At 40.1% G+C, this 18,240-nt stretch overlaps 3 protein-coding genes across 10 annotated transcripts; 1 reads left to right on the top strand and 2 right to left on the bottom strand.

Moving 5' to 3' along the window:
- Nucleotides 1-441: 441 nt before the first annotated feature.
- Nucleotides 442-5,208, bottom strand: cyp27a1.1 (cytochrome P450, family 27, subfamily A, polypeptide 1.1). 3 transcript variants are annotated; one of them, XM_027009742.3, is made up of 9 exons: nt 4,916-5,201; nt 3,807-3,997; nt 3,186-3,385; nt 2,774-2,971; nt 2,041-2,204; nt 1,734-1,900; nt 1,402-1,483; nt 1,118-1,318; nt 442-815 (listed from the first exon to the last, which is right to left on the bottom strand). In XM_027009742.3, the coding sequence occupies exons 1-9, from the start codon at nt 5,153-5,155 to the stop codon at nt 687-689; spliced, it is 1,572 nt and encodes a 523-aa protein (XP_026865543.3). In that variant the 5' UTR covers nt 5,156-5,201; the 3' UTR covers nt 442-686. The 3 variants fall into 3 exon arrangements, with proteins under 3 accessions (XP_026865543.3, XP_081569293.1, XP_081569294.1); XM_081713167.1 differs by lacking the exon at nt 3,807-3,997 and having other exon boundaries at nt 4,911-5,201; XM_081713168.1 differs by lacking the exon at nt 442-815 and having other exon boundaries at nt 1,143-1,286; nt 4,916-5,208.
- An 894-nt stretch (nt 5,209-6,102) lies between these two features.
- On the bottom strand, nt 6,103-11,498 carry bcs1l (BCS1 ubiquinol-cytochrome c reductase complex chaperone). 3 transcript variants are annotated; one of them, XM_035520119.2, is made up of 8 exons: nt 10,731-10,885; nt 10,129-10,536; nt 9,748-9,887; nt 9,197-9,391; nt 9,027-9,090; nt 8,397-8,569; nt 8,015-8,132; nt 6,103-6,531 (listed from the first exon to the last, which is right to left on the bottom strand). In XM_035520119.2, exons 2-8 carry the CDS (start codon nt 10,446-10,448, stop codon nt 6,279-6,281), a joined length of 1,263 nt encoding a protein of 420 aa, XP_035376012.1. In that variant the 5' UTR covers nt 10,449-10,536; nt 10,731-10,885; the 3' UTR covers nt 6,103-6,278. The 3 variants fall into 3 exon arrangements, with proteins under 3 accessions (XP_035376012.1, XP_026865517.1, XP_026865516.1); XM_027009716.3 differs by lacking the exons at nt 10,129-10,536; nt 10,731-10,885 and adding an exon at nt 11,324-11,498; XM_027009715.3 differs by lacking the exon at nt 10,129-10,536.
- On the top strand, nt 11,048-18,173 carry znf142 (zinc finger protein 142). Of its 4 annotated transcripts, none has more exons than XM_027009707.3 (8): nt 11,048-11,191; nt 11,680-11,891; nt 12,004-12,210; nt 12,397-13,221; nt 13,317-13,494; nt 13,595-16,460; nt 16,695-16,800; nt 16,976-18,173. In XM_027009707.3, the coding sequence occupies exons 2-8, from the start codon at nt 11,801-11,803 to the stop codon at nt 17,458-17,460; spliced, it is 4,758 nt and encodes a 1,585-aa protein (XP_026865508.2). In that variant the 5' UTR covers nt 11,048-11,191; nt 11,680-11,800; the 3' UTR covers nt 17,461-18,173. The 4 variants fall into 4 exon arrangements, with proteins under 4 accessions (XP_026865508.2, XP_026865507.2, XP_026865510.2 ...); XM_027009706.3 differs by having other exon boundaries at nt 11,070-11,201; XM_027009709.3 differs by having other exon boundaries at nt 11,071-11,201; nt 12,097-12,210.
- Nucleotides 18,174-18,240: the final 67 nt, after the last annotated feature.

The following is an 18,240-nucleotide window of genomic DNA, read 5'->3' as shown; positions in this document are numbered from 1 at the left end:
GAGACAAACACTATTAAAAGGGAACTACAGTCACATAACACTAATGAACCATATACCTACCTACCTACCTACCTACCCACATCCACACATATACGTATACATACATATATACATACATACACACACAATACATATATACACACACACACACACACACACACACACACACACACACACACACATATATATATATATATATATACATACATACACACACACATACATAATTTATATATATATATATATATATATATATATATATATATATATATATATATATATATATATATATATATATATGTGTGTGTGTATATATATAAATACACACACACACACACACACACACATACATACATGTTGAGGAGCCAGAGAAATCTGTTGCTAAGTGTATTACTGGAACATACCATAGGACAAGATCTAATATATGAGTGAACACACATATTGTTTTTTAAATTGTTTTTAATTTTAAATTAACAATTTAAATTTTTTATTTAAACTGAAAGTAATACTCATAAAAACGGTCCTGTACTCATGGGCTTTATGTGGGCTACTACAACCAAATTCACCATAGTATTGTCAAATGAACATATAGCAACCATAATATTAAACATATGTCTTTATACAATATTTTTTAAATCTGCTGTAAAATGACAATCCAAATTCAACTAAAACTGTGAAAAAGCCGTTTAAGTGGATGCATCTTTCCGTTCCAGGAAGTGAAAGTTTACTTGTCTGTCTGGCACGAGCATATTGCGGTTTATTGATTTGACGTCTCCTATGCTGGGGTCTGGTTGGACTTCAAACAGCTTGATTATCTAGACAGAAATAAAGTGTATAAATTCAAAACCGTGTTACAAAGTGTTACTGTTGCAAAGCACCACTCTTACATAGTGTCTCTACTTGAATGCTAATACATCCCTCTTGTGGAGGATGTTCAGTATGCTAAACATGCATGAATAAGTAAGTTACATAATGGATTAAGGCATGATTATCTGCTTCACATTTAAAAAATACTCTGTTACATACAAACATGTTGTAAGTGACTGAATAATTATGCAAGCAGAGAGAGGATATTCTCTATATGACCCAGTGAGGGTGGGCATGTCTGGTTTCTTACCCTTGCCAGAGCCAAGTGCATCTCTAGTTCAGCGATGCGGCGGCCAACACACCCTCTTACTCCAAACCCAAATGGGAGGGATCCGAAGGGGTGAGGCCTCTCCCTCCCATCCCGTAACCATCGTTCAGGCTTGAACATTTGTGGATGAAGGAAGACTGTCTCATCCTGACTGATTGCGTAATGGTAGATCACAAACGTTGTCTGTTCATAAGGGCTGGTGATTAGTTACTGCACTTTATACATAGCAGACAAATGTTGCAATGTAAAAGAAAAAAAATAAGCACCTCTTTTGGGAAGAAGTGTCCTCCAATGATCACATCATTTCCTGACAAAAGGCGTGCATTTACGGGAACAACAGGGTACATTCTATGTGTAATCATAACAACATTAATAAAGTGGTTAAAATTACCAAGGCATTTTAAAGAATATATAAAATAAATAACTCATTACCTTCCATAGTAAAATATTCTAACTGCTCTGAAAATAATTTGAGTACTTTTCTACAACATACTGTGGAATCCTGCCTTAACATGGATGTAAGTAATTTTACACAAAACTGGTTCAACAGAATGCTAATGTTAATTTAAACCTTCTTTCTCTCCTTCAGGACATGCACCTCAGTGTCTCCTTGATGACAGCCTTGAGGTAAGGCATGTTGTTTATGTCCTGAGCTGCAGGTATTTGGTCTCCCTTGACGATGTCGGCCACTTCCTGATATAGAATATCCTGTGCTTTTGGATCCCGTGACAGCAGATACAAAGCCCACAGCAAAGTGTTGGAGGTCTTAAGGGACAGGACAGAGACAGATGTGCATTTTATCCCATTTACTGTTTATTTTTCCTTGTGTTTATACTCATGCTGCCACGTATAAATAATCTAATTTGTGTATTCATAATCAAAGCTATATTGTGTTCAATACTTACCGTCTCCACACCAGCCAGTAGTAGCTCAGCAACACTTCCGTACACATCCTTTTTAGACATTTTAGTGTTGGAGAGAAGGTAGGTGAGATACTCTCCTGCAGCTTCCTGGTTTGTATCCAAACGCTTCTGAATGTCTTCCATCTTTCTGTCAATTAGCTTGCATGCTATACAAAACCATGTTTTAATAAACTTGTAAATGAGAAGTTGTCTTGAGTAGGCTTAGTGACAACTTTATTATGTACATCTACTTACCATCCTTTTTTTGTCAATTTAATGTACTCAAAAGCTCATACTAACTTGTCTTGTTGTTTGCACATGTGGCAAGTGGTCTCTTTCATTAACAACCTGTTTAAAAACTGAGGAGGTGATGTCTAGATATTTTGCATAAGTAAATATAAATGAATACATACAGTATATATGTATATTTCTAATATATTAATGTATATTTTCATAAAGTGTATTTATGAGTGCAATAACACCACCTGATACAGATACAGAGAGTATGGGACTCAGATGATCAACTGACTTCACAATACAACAGTACTGCCAGTAGTATGTTAGTGGGTTACAACTGGCAGATCTCTGTGGATTACAAAGCTACCTCTTAGGTACAGCTACTGAGTAAGTGTACACAGTAAAGCTTTTAGTACTTATTAGTAAATCAAAACAGTGTGAAATATCACAGAACACACAAACAAAACATCCACACTGTACAATTATTTCAATTACTTACCAAAACTGAAAATGCCATCCCATCCAGCCACGTAGTGCTTCCAGAACGGCAAGTAATTGCGGGTCCATTTGGGTAGCACGGACACAGGTATACTCTCTCTTTGCATCTGGGAAATCGAGTTAATGAAGTTCTGAGTCTCAGCTGGAATCTCATTTTCCAGACAGCCAATCTGAGTCTCAAACAATATGCGGGAGATTCCTAAAAAAATAGGAAAAGGACAGAAAGATGAAATGCTCAACACAGAAATTAAACAGTATATTATTTCTACTTCATCAGAACTGTGTTTATACTCACTGTAAACACACTTGTTATATATTTGCACATGATTTAAGCGTACAATACAAATTAAACAATATGTGGGTAGATACAATAAGTAGACGCTCCGGATGTAATTAAGCCTGACTGATCATACCTTCTAGAGAGAAACGGTACAGCTCATTGGTCACATTGGGCACCAGGTCTCCAGTAGGGCTTATCTTGCACAGGTAACGTATCCTTTTAACAAAATCTGTGATCACATCGTTAACTACATTCTCATACTTCAGCGAGTCCTTGGGATGCAGCATACGTTTATTCAGCACAGCTCGGAGTTTATACCACTTCTCTCCCTCTCTGGTGAAAAACCATGAAAAAGTTTGCCTTTGTTGGAGAGGTCACAAAGGTCTCGAAACTGGCGATTTAAGAAACTAAAGCCACAGAATTAATCACAACAGCTCCCACAGGACAAACATGTATTTTACACTTTTAAACTTGGACACATCTTTTGGAAAAGAAAGCCGCAGAGGCTTGATTGCCTGTAAACACAAAATTAGATGTTGCAATAATAAATAGTAAGGCAACGGTGCTTTATAACACTGTATTACATAACCACTGGATTTTCCCAAGCACACATACATATACATACATTTCTCATATGACCACTTTCATATTTACAGAAACACATAATGAGCATTGATGAGCATAATACATCTTAGAATATACCATAACGGATGAGTTTCAAAGCACTGGTATAAAGAATATGGATGTGGCTTACTCAGTGAAGGGACCATATCCAAAGCCCTTCATATCTCGATATTCAGTCCACAGAGTCATATCTCCTCTGCGAGGGAACTTCTCATCTCTCCTCAGCAGTTCCTCCAGCAGCGCCGCACTGCTTAGGTTAATAGTCTGCTCCCCACGAATGTTCATTTTAAGCATAGGGCCATAAATCTGCTTTTCATACAACTGGAGAAATCATACATTGAAACATTTGCTTAAAGACAGTTGGAAAATTGGGTAATTAACCTACAGTGATCAAAATTAATTTAGGGAAATCAGGTGTGCGTTGACCGATAACGACTGATCTCAGCCACATTATAAACACACTGTTTTTATCATGCTTTGAACCAGCGCGTTAGTGAGTTTTTAAAACGAAAATTATCGGCCTCTGCGCTTTTTTAGGTAGTTCTACAGCTTCACTACACTACAGCTTCAAGTTACAAAGTACATAGCTTAGGGAGTTTCGAACAGATCAGAGTATTCTTAAATTTACGAACGAGTTTAAAAACGAAATTAGTTATTAAAAGCTTATTAAACGCTCGTAAATGTAAGAATGTTCATACACTTAGTAGTTCGCGTTACGAAGGTTTTGGGAAAACCACCCCTATTTTGTCCAATTCTATTTAATCTCAGTTGTTTCTCTGAGCAGCAGATAAACAAACCAAGTTAACTAAATCAGATGTCCAGTGTATAAACTATTCATTGAACAAATCGTATTATTTGAAATTGACCTGAACAGCACTGACAAAAGACTCTGTTGTGGTTTTCTGACAGAAGTATCTGAAACCACTGGGTTCGGTTTTCAGTGCTGTTTAGTTCTCACATAACCACCTTATCTCCCAATACCATCTCATCTTTTAATTCTGATCTTTAAATCTTTGGTTTTTGTGTGAACTGGCTCGAAAGAAAGACCATCAATTTGTCATCTGGGTAGCCAAAGCTCGGCAAACAATTCAGAATGAAAGACCATAAATGTAACAACACATTTACAGGCAGCTCTTTAATACAAATGAGTGAAGTCTAAAATGTATTACAAAACAACCCAGTGGGCACAGAAATCTCTCAACAGCACATCGGCCATATTGTTTAACATACTTACTGTACCTGCAGCTCATGTAATCGATTGTAATACCCTTTGAAGATCATCCTGTACAGAAATGTGGGCAGAGTGACCTCAGGGAGATCAGCTTGAGTCCTAAGGTTCCCAGAACTGGCCTGCAGTGGGACAGGAGTGGTAGCAGTCCCCCCTGCTGCTCTTCTCAGGCACAGACCGGCTGCGGTGGGCCTCAAGTACAGCCGTCCAGCCGTCGCCTCGACCAAACACAGAGCTAATCGACCCGCCATCAGTGCAGCAGCATGAAGGGATATGTACCCAGAAACTTGTTTTTCACTGTGTAAAGGTTACATGAGGCGGGGCCACAGACCCGAAGATTAACCCTTTACCCAAATAAGCACGGAGTTCTACTTTGGTAACAACGGTGCTTGCCGTATAACTTTACATTACTGGTCCACCTACCAGTAAAATAAAGAAAGCCTGAAACATTTTTGCTCCGTGGGAAGATTTGTGGCAGTGGCGATAGGGGATGCCTTGCTAAAGCTTCTCAAAGCGGAGACAATTAATCTCCCTTATTAACATCTCTTATTTTATGTATTGCTTTACTTCAGAGAACGCCTGATGTTTCCCATTATGAACTTGGCAAAGAATTAAACATCTAGAGCTCCAGTTGTGCTAAAATGTTTGTCATTTACAAATCTGAACACTGCAATACAGTCATTAAATTAACTACTTACCGGAAGACTTGCTTTTCATTGTCACTGGCTGTCTTAATTTGAAATTCTTGTCACTTCCAGTTTGCATGTATAATCTCCAATCAGTTCTTTGGAAACACAGAAAGGGTAGCTTGTGCAGAAACTGATCATATTACTAGTAATATGTAATTTCATAGTGGTATGAATGCATATTACTGTACTTCTTGAAGTTTGTTTTAAAACAAACTCCTTTTAGGCAACTTAAAGTAAAGTAAAACAAATGCAAAATGTTGACATCGTATTGTTAGGATCATTTTGCAACTTAATCAAAGCACTCATGGACACCCATATAATTAAATCCCATCAATGGGCTACTTAAATCAGATTTCCTATTGGTCAACAAAAATACTTAAGACTAGAAATCGTAAAAAAACAGAAAAGCCCATCATCTATTTTAGATGTTTGCAGATCACCACAGTTCTACATTAGTCACCTATGTGCAAGCGTGTAAAAACTGGGAAAAAAATCCTCAACTACAAGAATAAAGAAAAACTTCACATTCTTCAATTTTAATGACCAAATATTTTGTGTTGTATAAGAAATAAACAAAAAAAGATTAAAGTCAAGTTTAATATCCGTTCCCATCATCATCATCATCATCATCATCATCATCTGTCCATTGTTTCTTTGGCAATTCACACCGCTGTTCCCATTACCATCACTCTTTAATTTTTGCAACATTGTCAATAGAGCCGATAGGATCCATTTTATATAGCATGAAATGTCCCTGAACTTGAGCCGCACTGAGCTCCGAGTGCACTGCTAGTGCGCGCTCTGCAAATCTCTCCCCATTAGCGGCAGACTCTAGTGGGTAGAATCTCCGGAACATCTGTGCAAGTTGATAGTGTGTACAGTAGCCAACATGCTGCTTCAGATCCACACGACCAGGTCTTATTAGAGCTGGATCAAGCCTTTAGCACATGACAGGTTAAAAAACAAAAGCAATAAAAAGACAACATTATCATTGGGCAAACATTGTACAGTTAAGTCATAAGCTAAATGAAAAATGGAAATTTTCCCCAGTTATTTTCATCTGTTAAAGTGAGAATAATAAACAAATAACTCTAAATTAACAAATAAACATTTCTGACATTTAAATACATTTTTTTTTTAAATCAGTGACTAATATAGCCACCCATTTGTTCTATAACAGTCATAAGCCTTTCATTCATGGAGTCTGTCAGTTTCTTAATCTGTTGACGAACAAATTTTTGTGCAGCAGCAACCACAGCCTCCCAGACACTGTTCAGACAGCTGTACAGTTTTCCTTCACCATTAATCTCCTGTTTAAGAATGGCCCACAAGTTCTCAATATGGTTTAGGTCAGGTGAGGAAGGAGGTCATTATTCTTTCATCTTTAAGGCCTTTACTGGCTAGCCACACAGCAGAGTAATTTGATGCATATGATGAAATTTCCTGCATAAAAATCATGGTTTTCTTGAAAGTTGCAGACCTTCTACTGCACCACTGCTTGAAGTAAGTGTCTTCTAAAAATTGGCAGTAGGTTTGGGAGCTGATCGTGAGTCCAACTTTAACCCAATTAATACCAGCCCATAGCAGTACCCCACCTCCAGCTTGCTGGCATCTGAGCTGAAGTGGAGCTCTGTGCCCTGTGTACTCATCCAACCACGGGCTCATACATCTGGTCCATCAAGAGTCACTCTCGTCCCATCAGTCCATAAAACCTTTGAAAATTTTCTCTTCAGATATTTTGTGGCCAAGTCTTGACGTTTTACCTTGTATTGTTCAGTGGTGGTCAGGTTTCAGCCTTCCTTACCTTGGCCATGTCTTTGAGTACTAAACACCTTGTATGTCTGGGCACTCCAGGTAGGTTGCAGTTCTAGAATATGACAGCACTGGAGAATAATGGGTTCCTGGATGCTTCACATTTGATTCTTCTGAAATCTTTGGCATTTAATTTGCGTCTTTTTTTCTCATGTTTCTTGCAACGCTGTAGACTATTTACAACAAAACGTGCGATGGTTCTGTGATCACTCCCCAATATCATAGCAATTTTAAGATTGCTGCATCCCTCTGAATGACTTTTTACAATTTTTGACTTTTCAAAGTCAGTTAACAATCTTTTTTGGCCCATTTTGCCTGAGGAAAAGAAGCTGCCTAATAATTATGCACACTTTAATATAGGGTGTTGAGCAATATGCATTCAAGTTAATATAGCCTGGAGTTGGAAAATATGCATAAAAATGATGATATGATCAAAATACTCTCTTGCCTAATAATTGTGTGCACAGTGTAGTATAACAGTTGTCTGGCTTAAGTATCACAGTTTTATATCTGTGAAGGTAAACATATAAGAATCTCTAAACAGAAGGGTAACAATTAACATAACAATGCTTAGTACATAGCAAATGTATTCATTAATTTCCCCCTTACCTTTCTATTAAATTAGTGGTCATGAACACAATTCTGGCTTCTGAAGAAGCAACTCCATCTAAAGCATTAAGAAGTCCACTGAATGTAAGCCTTCCCATACCCTGGTAAGCCACTGGGTCTGTGAACAGCAAACATAAGGTCCAGGTAAAACACATAGAAAACATTTTTTTGTGTTTGTTTTAAAAAAATAACAAAATCCAAAACCAAAACTTAAAAGCATGAAATTATTAGTTATTTATTCCCATAACCTGGTTCTGCCACTTTGCCTTTAGTAAATGATTCCAGCTTGCTTCATCTAGCAATAATGTAAAAAATTCAAAAACAGGTACACTTTGAAAATCAGACGATCAGGTACTCAAGAAGCATCACCCCATAGACTTACTCTCGGTGGGTAGTAGATCGCGGCTGACGAATGCAGCGTCCACGTCCTCTAGCAGAATGATGCTCTGCTGGGGAGCCACACTAAGCAGGTGGTTGAGCCGGTCGTCCGACAGACTGCGGTCACTCAGACTCATCAGACATATACTGTAACCCAGGTCCCCAGCCAGGGCTGTTCTAAAAGACACAACCAAAGGACCCAAACAGACATAATCCTACATACACACGACCTGTAAATTCATGTAATGTTGACACTGACATGACCATGTTGACACTATGGAACTCAAAGTTTATACAGTAAGGCCTAATGAATATTGCAAATTTATGTACTGAGGTTATCAAGGAGATTGAGTCCTTTGTTCTCCAGGCAATTGATTAGTTCTCTCTGTTGTACCTGAGAGTAAGGTGGAAAGCCATATCTCACCCAAGAAATAAATTACTCTTCTGAAGTAATTTCAAAAGAAAGTTTGCTTTCTTTACACTACACTGCAGAAAGAAAAAAACTCCACCACAGCATGCTGTTTGATAATTCGTGGACAATTCTCTGATATGACTGGATTATGTATTTGTACTGATGATATTTAGTAACTCTAGCATAATGCTTTGTAGTAATGATGAAAGTCACAAGTCTTACATGAAACTGCTCTTTCCACAGCCTGGAGGCCCATATAGTAGATATCCCCTTCTGTATGGAATGCCTACAATAAACAAATAAAAACAAAAACAAACAAAAAAAGGATCAACACCCATACACTCTTTTTCAAATATGCAGACCTAATTAATTATCTGAATGTTATGGTATACCTCTGTCAGTGTACCACTTTGGATTACTTATAAATTCCTTTACATCATCCACAATTTTCTCGGCCACCCCATTCTCCAACACAACAGAAGACAAGGGGCGGCGACGGCGTGGAAACCCAAATGGCCTCCACTCTGCTCCCAAAGCTGTGTACATCACAGTACGGCCCTCCTCTTGCTTCAAAGCCAGCTCTCGTGCTACATGAGCAAGCAGTTGATGCATCAGTGAGTTCAGATTAGAAACTCTGATTAATTTTTATTTTAAAAAAGGGCCAATATTACCACACAACGAAGAAACTGGGTTCAGTATTGAAAACCAACAGCTTTAACACCTGATTTAGCATATAAAGGGCTTAATAATTAGGTGATGAGTAAAACTATGTGGGTTGGGAGGAAAAAAAACTAAACTGTGTTGTGTTATGGTCTTCCATGTATGGATATGTCAATTCATAATCAAGAGAAACTTCTTCTGTACCAATTATTTATTCAAAACATCTGAAGCAATTGAAACACTCTGCACCAAACACATCAGCAGTTGTAAGACTGGTTCCTACCTTCCTGTAGTATGTTGAAGAATATTTGCCTGTCTCTGCCAAGGGCTGTGAAGGTGACAGATTCCCAAGGCGTTCCTGTGTGCAGATCCACCATCTGCTTCTCCCTGGTCCTCTCCACCCTTATCCACTTTCTTCCATACCTACAAAAACCCAACTACTTTCATAACATTATTCCATCATTATTCTTCCAAACAGGCTTTCAGTGTATTGCCTTGAAGGTATAATTTGAAAATACTGTGTTTTTATTGCAGGGATGTTATGCAGTCAATTCTACACAATATTCTTGAACGTTCTGACAATGAGCTTGATAAGATCAGTCAGACATCTTAGGGTTGTCAAACTACAAAACACCCCTGATTCTCACTGTCTGTGGTGCCTCACCAAATTATGTGGTTGCCAGGACTTGGGTGGAAGTCAAATTGTGTGTGAATGCGGCCACTCTCGTGCTGCATGTATGAGGTCTCTACGCTTAGATGCTGTGTATGCTTAGCATGTTTAGTAATCCAGCTCAGCAACCAGTGGTAACTCTTATCTCGGCTGGGAACCTCCAGGGTGATCATGTAATGACGCCTGAAGAAGATCATGCCAATCTGTGACCCTTTCCTCGCCACTGCGATTGCTGTGCCGACACCAACTAGTCCAAAGCCAGCTCCGAAGTAGGGGTTATCTTTCAGTGCTCCAAGGAAATCGGACAGGGTCATTATGTAGGTGTATTATTTTTATTTATTTATTTTTTTCCTGGGGATCAGGACCACTAGCTATAATTGCCTCTTCTGTCCACTGTGCACTCTACAATACAAAATATGACAAACACACCCGGTTATACTAGCTGGATATTTAACAAAACCATGAGTTAGGACAAACATTCTTCCAAAATTATAAGATTGTTTAGTTATAGTAGATAGTTAACTAGCTAGTTAGCTAACGCTAGATATGCCCGTCTCCTTGAATATTCAGTAGAAAAGTACGGTCCCATTACTTACGTTAATGAAATGATCATCTCCCCAAAGTTTAGCTAGGTGTACAGCTCACTGTTTGCGTAAAACATTTAAAAAAAATCCATCATTGCTGTTAGATTCAATAAGTTAAGATACACAACAAGCCCTTGTTACACCACATCGGTGTAGTTCTCATTGGATAAATGCACAGGACAAATCACATTGGTGGCTACCATGACACTTCCGTTGTTAAGAAAAAAATATCCGTCTGATATGTGTACCACCAAAATAGTTCCATAACACATTATGTCAATAAAAACTTTTAAGATGAAAGAAGGTATTATATGTGTATCTTATAAGAGAAATGATAACCGCTTATTAATTTACTATTTAAAACGCCATGAAACACGTTATCTTCTTCTTGCCACTTTTAGTGCAAGATTAGCATTAGCAATGGTGTCGTAGAAACAGAAATGGCGCCGCTTGCACGACGTTTCATCAACATCGTAAGTGAAGGTAATAAAGAAAATTAATTAGCTAGAATATAACTGGCATCAGGTATCAGTAGGTTAAATTATTCTGTTGAAAGTCTCTTCTTTTTACGAACTGTAAATTCATGACTGAACAAGGATAGTTACCTGTCTGGCCTAGGTGACTGAAAATGCGTTGTTTTCTAGAGTGAGTACGTCTGAAAACGTAGGCAGTGGGTCTTAATTCCGTTAAGATATTAGCTACTTGATTCAGATAATAAGGTACCATCATAAGGTACCATCTGGGTTACAGAGTTTAATATCATGGTATGCTCTTAAAGATGTAGCTATTGATCAACTTTGTCATTTGATTAAGATGTAGAGAGCTAGTTAAACATGGTGCATAACGTAAAAAATATCTGAAAATCTGACCTTGTGGCAAGTCTGAGCACTTTGTTTTGTTTTTGCAGTACACTATTTTGTGGTATTCTGTAACTGGGTTAATTTCATTTCATAACTTGCAGGTGTGCCTGTGGAAATACTGTGACATGGAGAGAAGTCAGACTCTGTCAGAGACACCTGCATCTGCTAGACGTCTCTTGTGAAGACACATTCACTGATTTAAAGGCTCACACAAGTTTCAAGATGGAAGAACAAAAATTAGCCCAGTGCAATGAAGAACCTGTTCGTAACACCATACAGCAGGAGAATTCTTTGACAGAGATTTCAAATATTGGTAAGAGAGCTACACATTTGTTCTAATAAAAGCAGCAAGAACCATGCCACAGAATTGCTTGTTTAATGACTTCTGTTTGTTGCCCTCTTTTTATCTTAAAATTCTTAACTAGCTTGTAACAAGGATAAAGTCACTATGAATACATTTTGCAATAAAAACAAATCTGAAATTCAAAAAAAGAGAAAGGTTCAAAAACTGTCTCCAGCTTTGTCTCAAGATAGGGAGGTTGATATTGAGATTCCACAACCTGAAGAAAATAAAAATAAAAATAAAAGAGTAAAAGTTCCTAAGAGAAATGCATCTGTGCCCTCTATCCAAGGTGAGCACTTAAAAAAACATTTCAGGTTTTATTATATTTCATTATGCTGTTTTTTTAAATTACATTTTTTATATTGTTGATTCTTGTTTATGAATACTCTTCTTCATCATAGTAGCCTTACTGAGTATTCTCAGCACATTATTTAATGTATTTAATATTTTGTCTTGTATTATTTGTTTATTGCAGATCATGTCGAAGAGGGTACAGAGCACATGTTTCGCACGCACATATGCACAGAATGCCGGCGTTGCTTTAAGACTCGCTCTCACCTGATGGAACACATGCGTCTCCATTTTCCCGACCCCAGCCTGCAGTGTCCCACCTGCAAGCATTACTTCACCAGCAAAAGTAAGCTGCGCGTCCACATGCTCCGTGAGTCTGGCGAGAAGCGACACTGTTGCCACCTGTGTGAGTACAGCGCGGTGGAGCGTAACACACTGCGCCGCCACCTCATCAGCGTGCACGGTCACCAAGGTGAGGACGATCATGCCACGGACCCCTACACATGCCCGACTTGCCAAAAGAGCTTTCACCAGAGTCAGGCATTAAAGAGCCACATGAAGACCCATCACATGACGCACGATGGCCAGCCTCTGCTCTGCTTCCAGCAGGGATGCTCCTTTCAGAGCACAGAAAAAAAGCAGATTCAGAAGCACATAATTGATGTACATGGGGTCAAAGCCACGGAGTGCCGTCACCATGCCTGCAGCGCTTTATTTGGGAGCCAAGAGGATATGGAGGCTCATTTTCGCATGCATCAGGCTTTTCACTGCACACAGTGCAACTTCACTTGTTCTAACAAGAGCCGTTTCCAGCAGCACAAAAGACAGGGCCATGCAGGTGAGACACAGCTTAGCTGTAGCTTCTGTCCTTTCAGCACCTTCAATCCAGTGGAGTTTGACCAGCATGTAGGCCATCTCCATGCCAGTGAGAAAATACACAGATGCCAGGAGTGCAGCTTTGTGACCGCTCACAAAAGAGTCCTTAAAAGACACTTGCTGATGCATACAGGTGAGTTGATCTTTTTGTAATCTTTCTTTTATTGTTGTAATGTGAAATATATATTTTTCTATGGTGATCATAGTTGTATTCACAAATGTTTGCAGGTGAAAAGCCCCACAAATGCGCACTGTGTGAATTCAGATGCCGAGATGAGACGTATCTCTCAAAGCACATGCTGACGCACTCTGATGATAAGCAGCATATGTGTTCAGAATGTGGCTATGTCACCAAATGGAAGCATTATCTGAATGTCCACATGCGCAAACATACTGGTGATCTCCGGTGCGTTTGGTTCTTGATCGTTCTTGGTTCCCTTTTCAGCTAACGCTTATAACACTTGTATAACACTACTTACAGCACACAATTTCTTATTCTGTCACAGGTACAAGTGCAACCAGTGCATGTACCGCTGCCACCGCATTGACCAGCTGAACAGCCATAAACTCCGTCATCAAGCCAAAACCTTGATTTGCGAGGTGTGTGCCTACTCTTGCAAGCGGAAGTCCGAACTGCAGAAACACATGCAGCTTAAACATTCTACTGGTGAAGAGCACCAGCCTCCTCTTTACCAGTGCAAGTTCTGTGCATATTCAACAAAGTACCGGCAAGCACTACACAACCATGAAAACTGCAAACATACTCGGACAAGGGAGTTTCGCTGTGCCCTCTGCTCCTACACCACATTTAGCAACACTGGTCTTTTCCTGCACAAGCGGAAAGCTCATGGATATATCCCTGGGGACGTGAAATGGCTGGAGATATATGCAGAAAAAGAACGACAAAAGAACTCTGTGGATGTAATGCAGAATTTTTACTCTAAAGTTGCAGGACCTCAGAGAGCAGTTGAGGAAAATTCAGGAAGTCCTGCGGATTCAGGAAGCAATACACAAAATGCTAACCAAGTGGAGTTGCAAAATAATGTGACAAACATTGTTAGTTCCGATAGTCCTCATAGATGTGAAACAGCAAATAATTCAGACAAAGCCAATGCAATCTTAGAACACCATGTCGGTTCTGATGTTAGGTCGTTTGTAGAGGAAAAAAATAAGGTCAGTGTAGGAAGTCAGCCCGTTATTCTTGACCAAGAGCAATTTGGTATTCTAACTCCCTTAGCAGGAACTGAAAATCCACAGATGGCTCCCTTGGATACTGAGACAGAAAGTGCTGTGACTGTGCCTATAGATGGTGCTACTGGGTCTTACATGCCATGTGATGTCCCTCAGATCCCTCTGGAGACTGTAAGTGAAGAGGAAGATGTTGTCATGTCAGGCCATGAGGATGGTAGTACATCTGATGAGCAGATACCAGACAGAGGAAATGAGATTTTGGAGGACGAGGCCCAAACCTCAGCAGCCACTCAGTCTGCTTTCTCTTCGGCCCATGCAAATGAGGCTGGAGGTTCAGAAACTTTGCTTCAGGTCATGAGGAGACATGACAAAGACCAAGCTGAGGTCCTGATCCTGGAGGGTCGAGTGCAGATGCTGGTGGTCCAGACTCGAAACAACATCTACCAGTGTGATCGTTGCTTGTATGTGACCCGGAAACATGCAGCTTTAGTGAGGCATTGCAGATCATCCTGCCAGGTGATGAAGGCGGCTCTCCAGTGCCAGGACTGTGGCTTACGCTTCAAACAATTACGTTCCTTTAACACCCACCGTTTCAGAAAGTGCCGTGCTCTGCAGAAAAAGAAAAAAATCTTTTTTGTGAACACAGAACATGATAGAACTGCACAGAGCCAGAATAAAACATATAATAAGGACAAAACTGGATGCCTGTTGACACCTGTTATAGGGACAGATCAATGGAAGGAGAATATGCAGGAAATCACATTGGGAGCTAAAATGGCAAATGTTGACTCAGAGAGCACGAAAACAAATGATGGTTCAGAGTCCCTTGGCTTGGCTCATGGTGAAACATGTGGTTATCATGAAGACAGTTGTAAGTTCACCTGCAAAATATGTTCCTTTTCATGTAGCAGAAAGGCCATGATAGATCGGCACTGTGCAGCCTGCTCCAGACGAATATCTAAAAGAAAGTTTACTGTGATTGGCTCTGAGCCAGAGGAACAGCACAGTGAGTCAGACTGTGAGGAAGGGGAGCAAGACAGAGGAAACACTAAAGGAGACTTGGGAGAGAAAGCAATAAAGAGTAAAAAGCGAATTTCTTGTCCAAGATGTCCGTTTGTTTGCCAACAGAAGAGGGCGTTGACAAGCCACGAAAAGCGAGGCTGTTTAAGGCCTGGGGAGATCCAGTGCCAGCACTGTTCATTCGTGGCCAGATCAGAGAAATCGCTAAAGCATCACTTCCTGATTCACAGTAAAGGAATGGATACTAAGAGGGGCAGAAGAGCTCAGCTATGTTGTAGACTCTGTTCATTCACCTGCAAACAGGAGAGATGTATGGCACAGCATGTGGCACTGAAACATGAGGGCGTGCGCCCGTTCCGTTGTCGCTTTTGCGATTTCAGCACGGCACGGCGTAACCGCCTGGATGCCCACGAGTCCATCCACACTGGTGTCGGGAGGCACTGCTGCGAGCTGTGTGGTCACACTTTTGGCACCTCATCCAAGCTACGTCTGCATCGTCAGAGGATCCACGACAAGCAGGCCACCCACTTCTGCCCTCTGTGTGACTACAAAGGCTACAACCCAACCGACATCAACCGCCACACCCTCAGCTGCCACACGGGGGAGCTATGTCACTCCTGCAGTCAATGTGAGGCCCGTTTCAGCTCTGATATTGCCTTGAAGCAGCATTGTAAGCGGGCTCACCAGACTGACAGCAGCCAAGGCTGTTCCCAGTGTGGCTTCACCTGCACCAGCCAACCTGTCCTCAAAGACCACATGCAACGTGAACATTCTCGAAATGATAGTGCTAGCTCACAAGACTCACGGCTTGTTCCAGAGAAGCGCCACAAGATCTCTCTCACCCAGCAGTGTCCAGATTGCCCTTTCACCACTGGAAAGAGGCTGCTTCTAATCCAGCATATCTTGGATGAGCATGAGGGGGAACGTCACGAGGAAAAAACTCTGAAATGTGATGTTTGCGGCTTCTCTTGCTCACATCAGCTTGTGTTTGACCAGCACGTTCGTTCTCATGGAGGCACCTGTCTCTACAAATGCACAGAGTGCGACTTTTCTACCCGCAACAGGCAGAAGATCACATGGCACATTCGCATCCACACAGGAGAGAAACCGTACCGCTGTGAGAAGTGCACCTACACCTGTGCTGATCCTTCTCGACTGAAGGTATGAAACACCAGCAATGAGGCTGTCACTGTAACAACTGGTAGTTTTCTCAACGAGTCCCATTGCACAATTTCAAAAGTGTAATTAACTACTTTTAACATTTCATCTAATTGTAATGATTGTAATATTACAAAGTTTTTGGGAAATGTTTACATTTAAACAGCCATGAAGATTAACTAACGGATGTAAATGGAGACGTTATTATTATTATTATTGAGTCATTATTTGTTTCAGTATCACATGAGGATTCACCAGGATGAACGCAAATATCTCTGCCCAGAATGTGGTTACAAATGCAAATGGGTAAACCAGTTGAAGTACCACATGACAAAACATTCAGGTACGAGTAAGGTCCTTAAATGCAGTGATATTAACACAGTTACCATGTTTAATGAATTACTAATTAATAATTTCTCTCTCTCTCTCATATATTCTCATATATATATATATATATATATATATATATATATATATATATATATAAATTTGTTTTTAATTCTCCTTGTGGTATTAAGGAGCCAAATCATATGCGTGTGAGGAATGTGAATATCGCACAAACCGCGCAGATGCCCTGCGTGTTCACTGCGAGACACGTCATCGGGATGTGCGTTCCTTTGTCTGCGAGAAGTGTGGCAAGGCCTTCAAGACCCGCTTCCTGCTCAAGACGCACCAGAAGAGGCACAGCGACGAGCGGCCCTATGTGTGCTCTGTGTGCCAGCGCGGGTTCCGCTGGCCTGCCGGCCTCCGCCACCACTACCTGTCCCACACCAATCAGCTGCCCTTCCGCTGCCTGCACTGCTCCTACCGTGCCAAGCAGAAGTTCCAGGTGGTAAAGCACCTACGCAGGCATCATCCAGGCCAGCCCTTGCACAGTGGAGTGTATAAGGACCCAGACGTTCCTGCAGTCCCTCTCCAAAAGGCCAGGCTTGGGTCAAAAGAAGAAGGGGTCGCAGAAGGACAAAGTGTTGCAGAGGCAGTAAAAGAAATGGAAGAACCTTAGCCTTTGTTTTCCCCTGAGGGTTTAGCCCATTCATACACTGTAACAGTTTTGTTTTAGGTTTAACATACACTTGACTGAAGGTGAATTGTCTTTTATCTGAGTTGATATCTTTTAAGCTTTTCGAAACACTTGCATATTCAAAGGGAAAACTTCATGATGGGGAAAGAGTCAACAATAATTATATAGTCTTTTATACACACGCGCGCACACACACACACACACATATATGGTATTGAAAACAATATTTTTATTTACTCTTATTTTGTTAATTATTCTTGGGATTCTAAAGGCACTTTTATCATGAAAAATATTGCTTAGTACCATATGTAAAATTGCTTCATGCTTTAATTTGTAATTTGATAACCTTTTATTTGAAGTGACTGGCTTTACAATGGAACAGGCCAGAGCTACACACAAAATATCAACAACTGGGATAAATAAATAGCTTTAATAGCAGCATACATTTATATATGTGTTCCCTCAAACATTTCCCCTGAATGTCACAAAAGTCCTGTATTTAAGGAGACACAGATGTGTGCAAAATGACCTCCACCCTGAGGTAAGACTACAAAATATGATTAGCAGGGATAATGGGACACTGTAAATGCAGTGGATGTACTGATACAAGGTGACTACTTCAAAACAAGACTTAAAGTGAAATGTTATAAATGTGTATTGTAAACAATCTAAATAAATAAAAGTAAAACATTTAACACCCATGTCGGAAATTCCTGCTGCACAGGATCTATAGCTAAGTTAGGGTTCTGTGTTGCATAGATT

This window comes from Electrophorus electricus, chromosome 4 (assembly GCF_041902795.1).
Source record: "Electrophorus electricus isolate QZ-2024a chromosome 4, ASM4190279v1, whole genome shotgun sequence".
Classification (NCBI taxonomy): Eukaryota; Metazoa; Chordata; class Actinopteri; order Gymnotiformes; family Gymnotidae; genus Electrophorus; species Electrophorus electricus.
Note: the sequence above shows the minus strand (reverse complement) of the source record. Positions and strands in the feature narration are given on the sequence as shown.

What these genes read in the sequence shown, in the direction of transcription:
- cyp27a1.1 (XM_027009742.3), bottom strand. Translation starts at nt 5,155, where the DNA reads ATGGCGGGTCGATTAGCTCTGTGTTTGGTCGAGGCGACGGCTGGACGG. An exon ending in ATCGATTACATGAGCTGCAG is followed by an intron (nt 3,998 to 4,915) that starts GTACAGTAAGTA and finishes TGATTTCTCCAG; the next exon opens with TTGTATGAAAAGCAGATTTA. An exon ending in GTACCGTTTCTCTCTAGAAG is followed by an intron (nt 2,972 to 3,185) that starts GTATGATCAGTC and finishes CTATTTTTTTAG; the next exon opens with GAATCTCCCGCATATTGTTT.
- znf142 (XM_027009707.3), top strand. Translation starts at nt 11,801, where the DNA reads ATGGAAGAACAAAAATTAGCCCAGTGCAATGAAGAACCTGTTCGTAAC. An exon ending in GACAGAGATTTCAAATATTG is followed by an intron (nt 11,892 to 12,003) that starts GTAAGAGAGCTA and finishes ATTCTTAACTAG; the next exon opens with CTTGTAACAAGGATAAAGTC. An exon ending in CCACATGACAAAACATTCAG is followed by an intron (nt 16,801 to 16,975) that starts GTACGAGTAAGG and finishes TGTGGTATTAAG; the next exon opens with GAGCCAAATCATATGCGTGT.
- bcs1l (XM_035520119.2), bottom strand. Translation starts at nt 10,448, where the DNA reads ATGACCCTGTCCGATTTCCTTGGAGCACTGAAAGATAACCCCTACTTC. An exon ending in CTTCAACATACTACAGGAAG is followed by an intron (nt 9,392 to 9,747) that starts GTAGGAACCAGT and finishes TTGCTCATGTAG; the next exon opens with CACGAGAGCTGGCTTTGAAG. An exon ending in ACCACTAATTTAATAGAAAG is followed by an intron (nt 6,532 to 8,014) that starts GTAAGGGGGAAA and finishes CATGTGCTAAAG; the next exon opens with GCTTGATCCAGCTCTAATAA.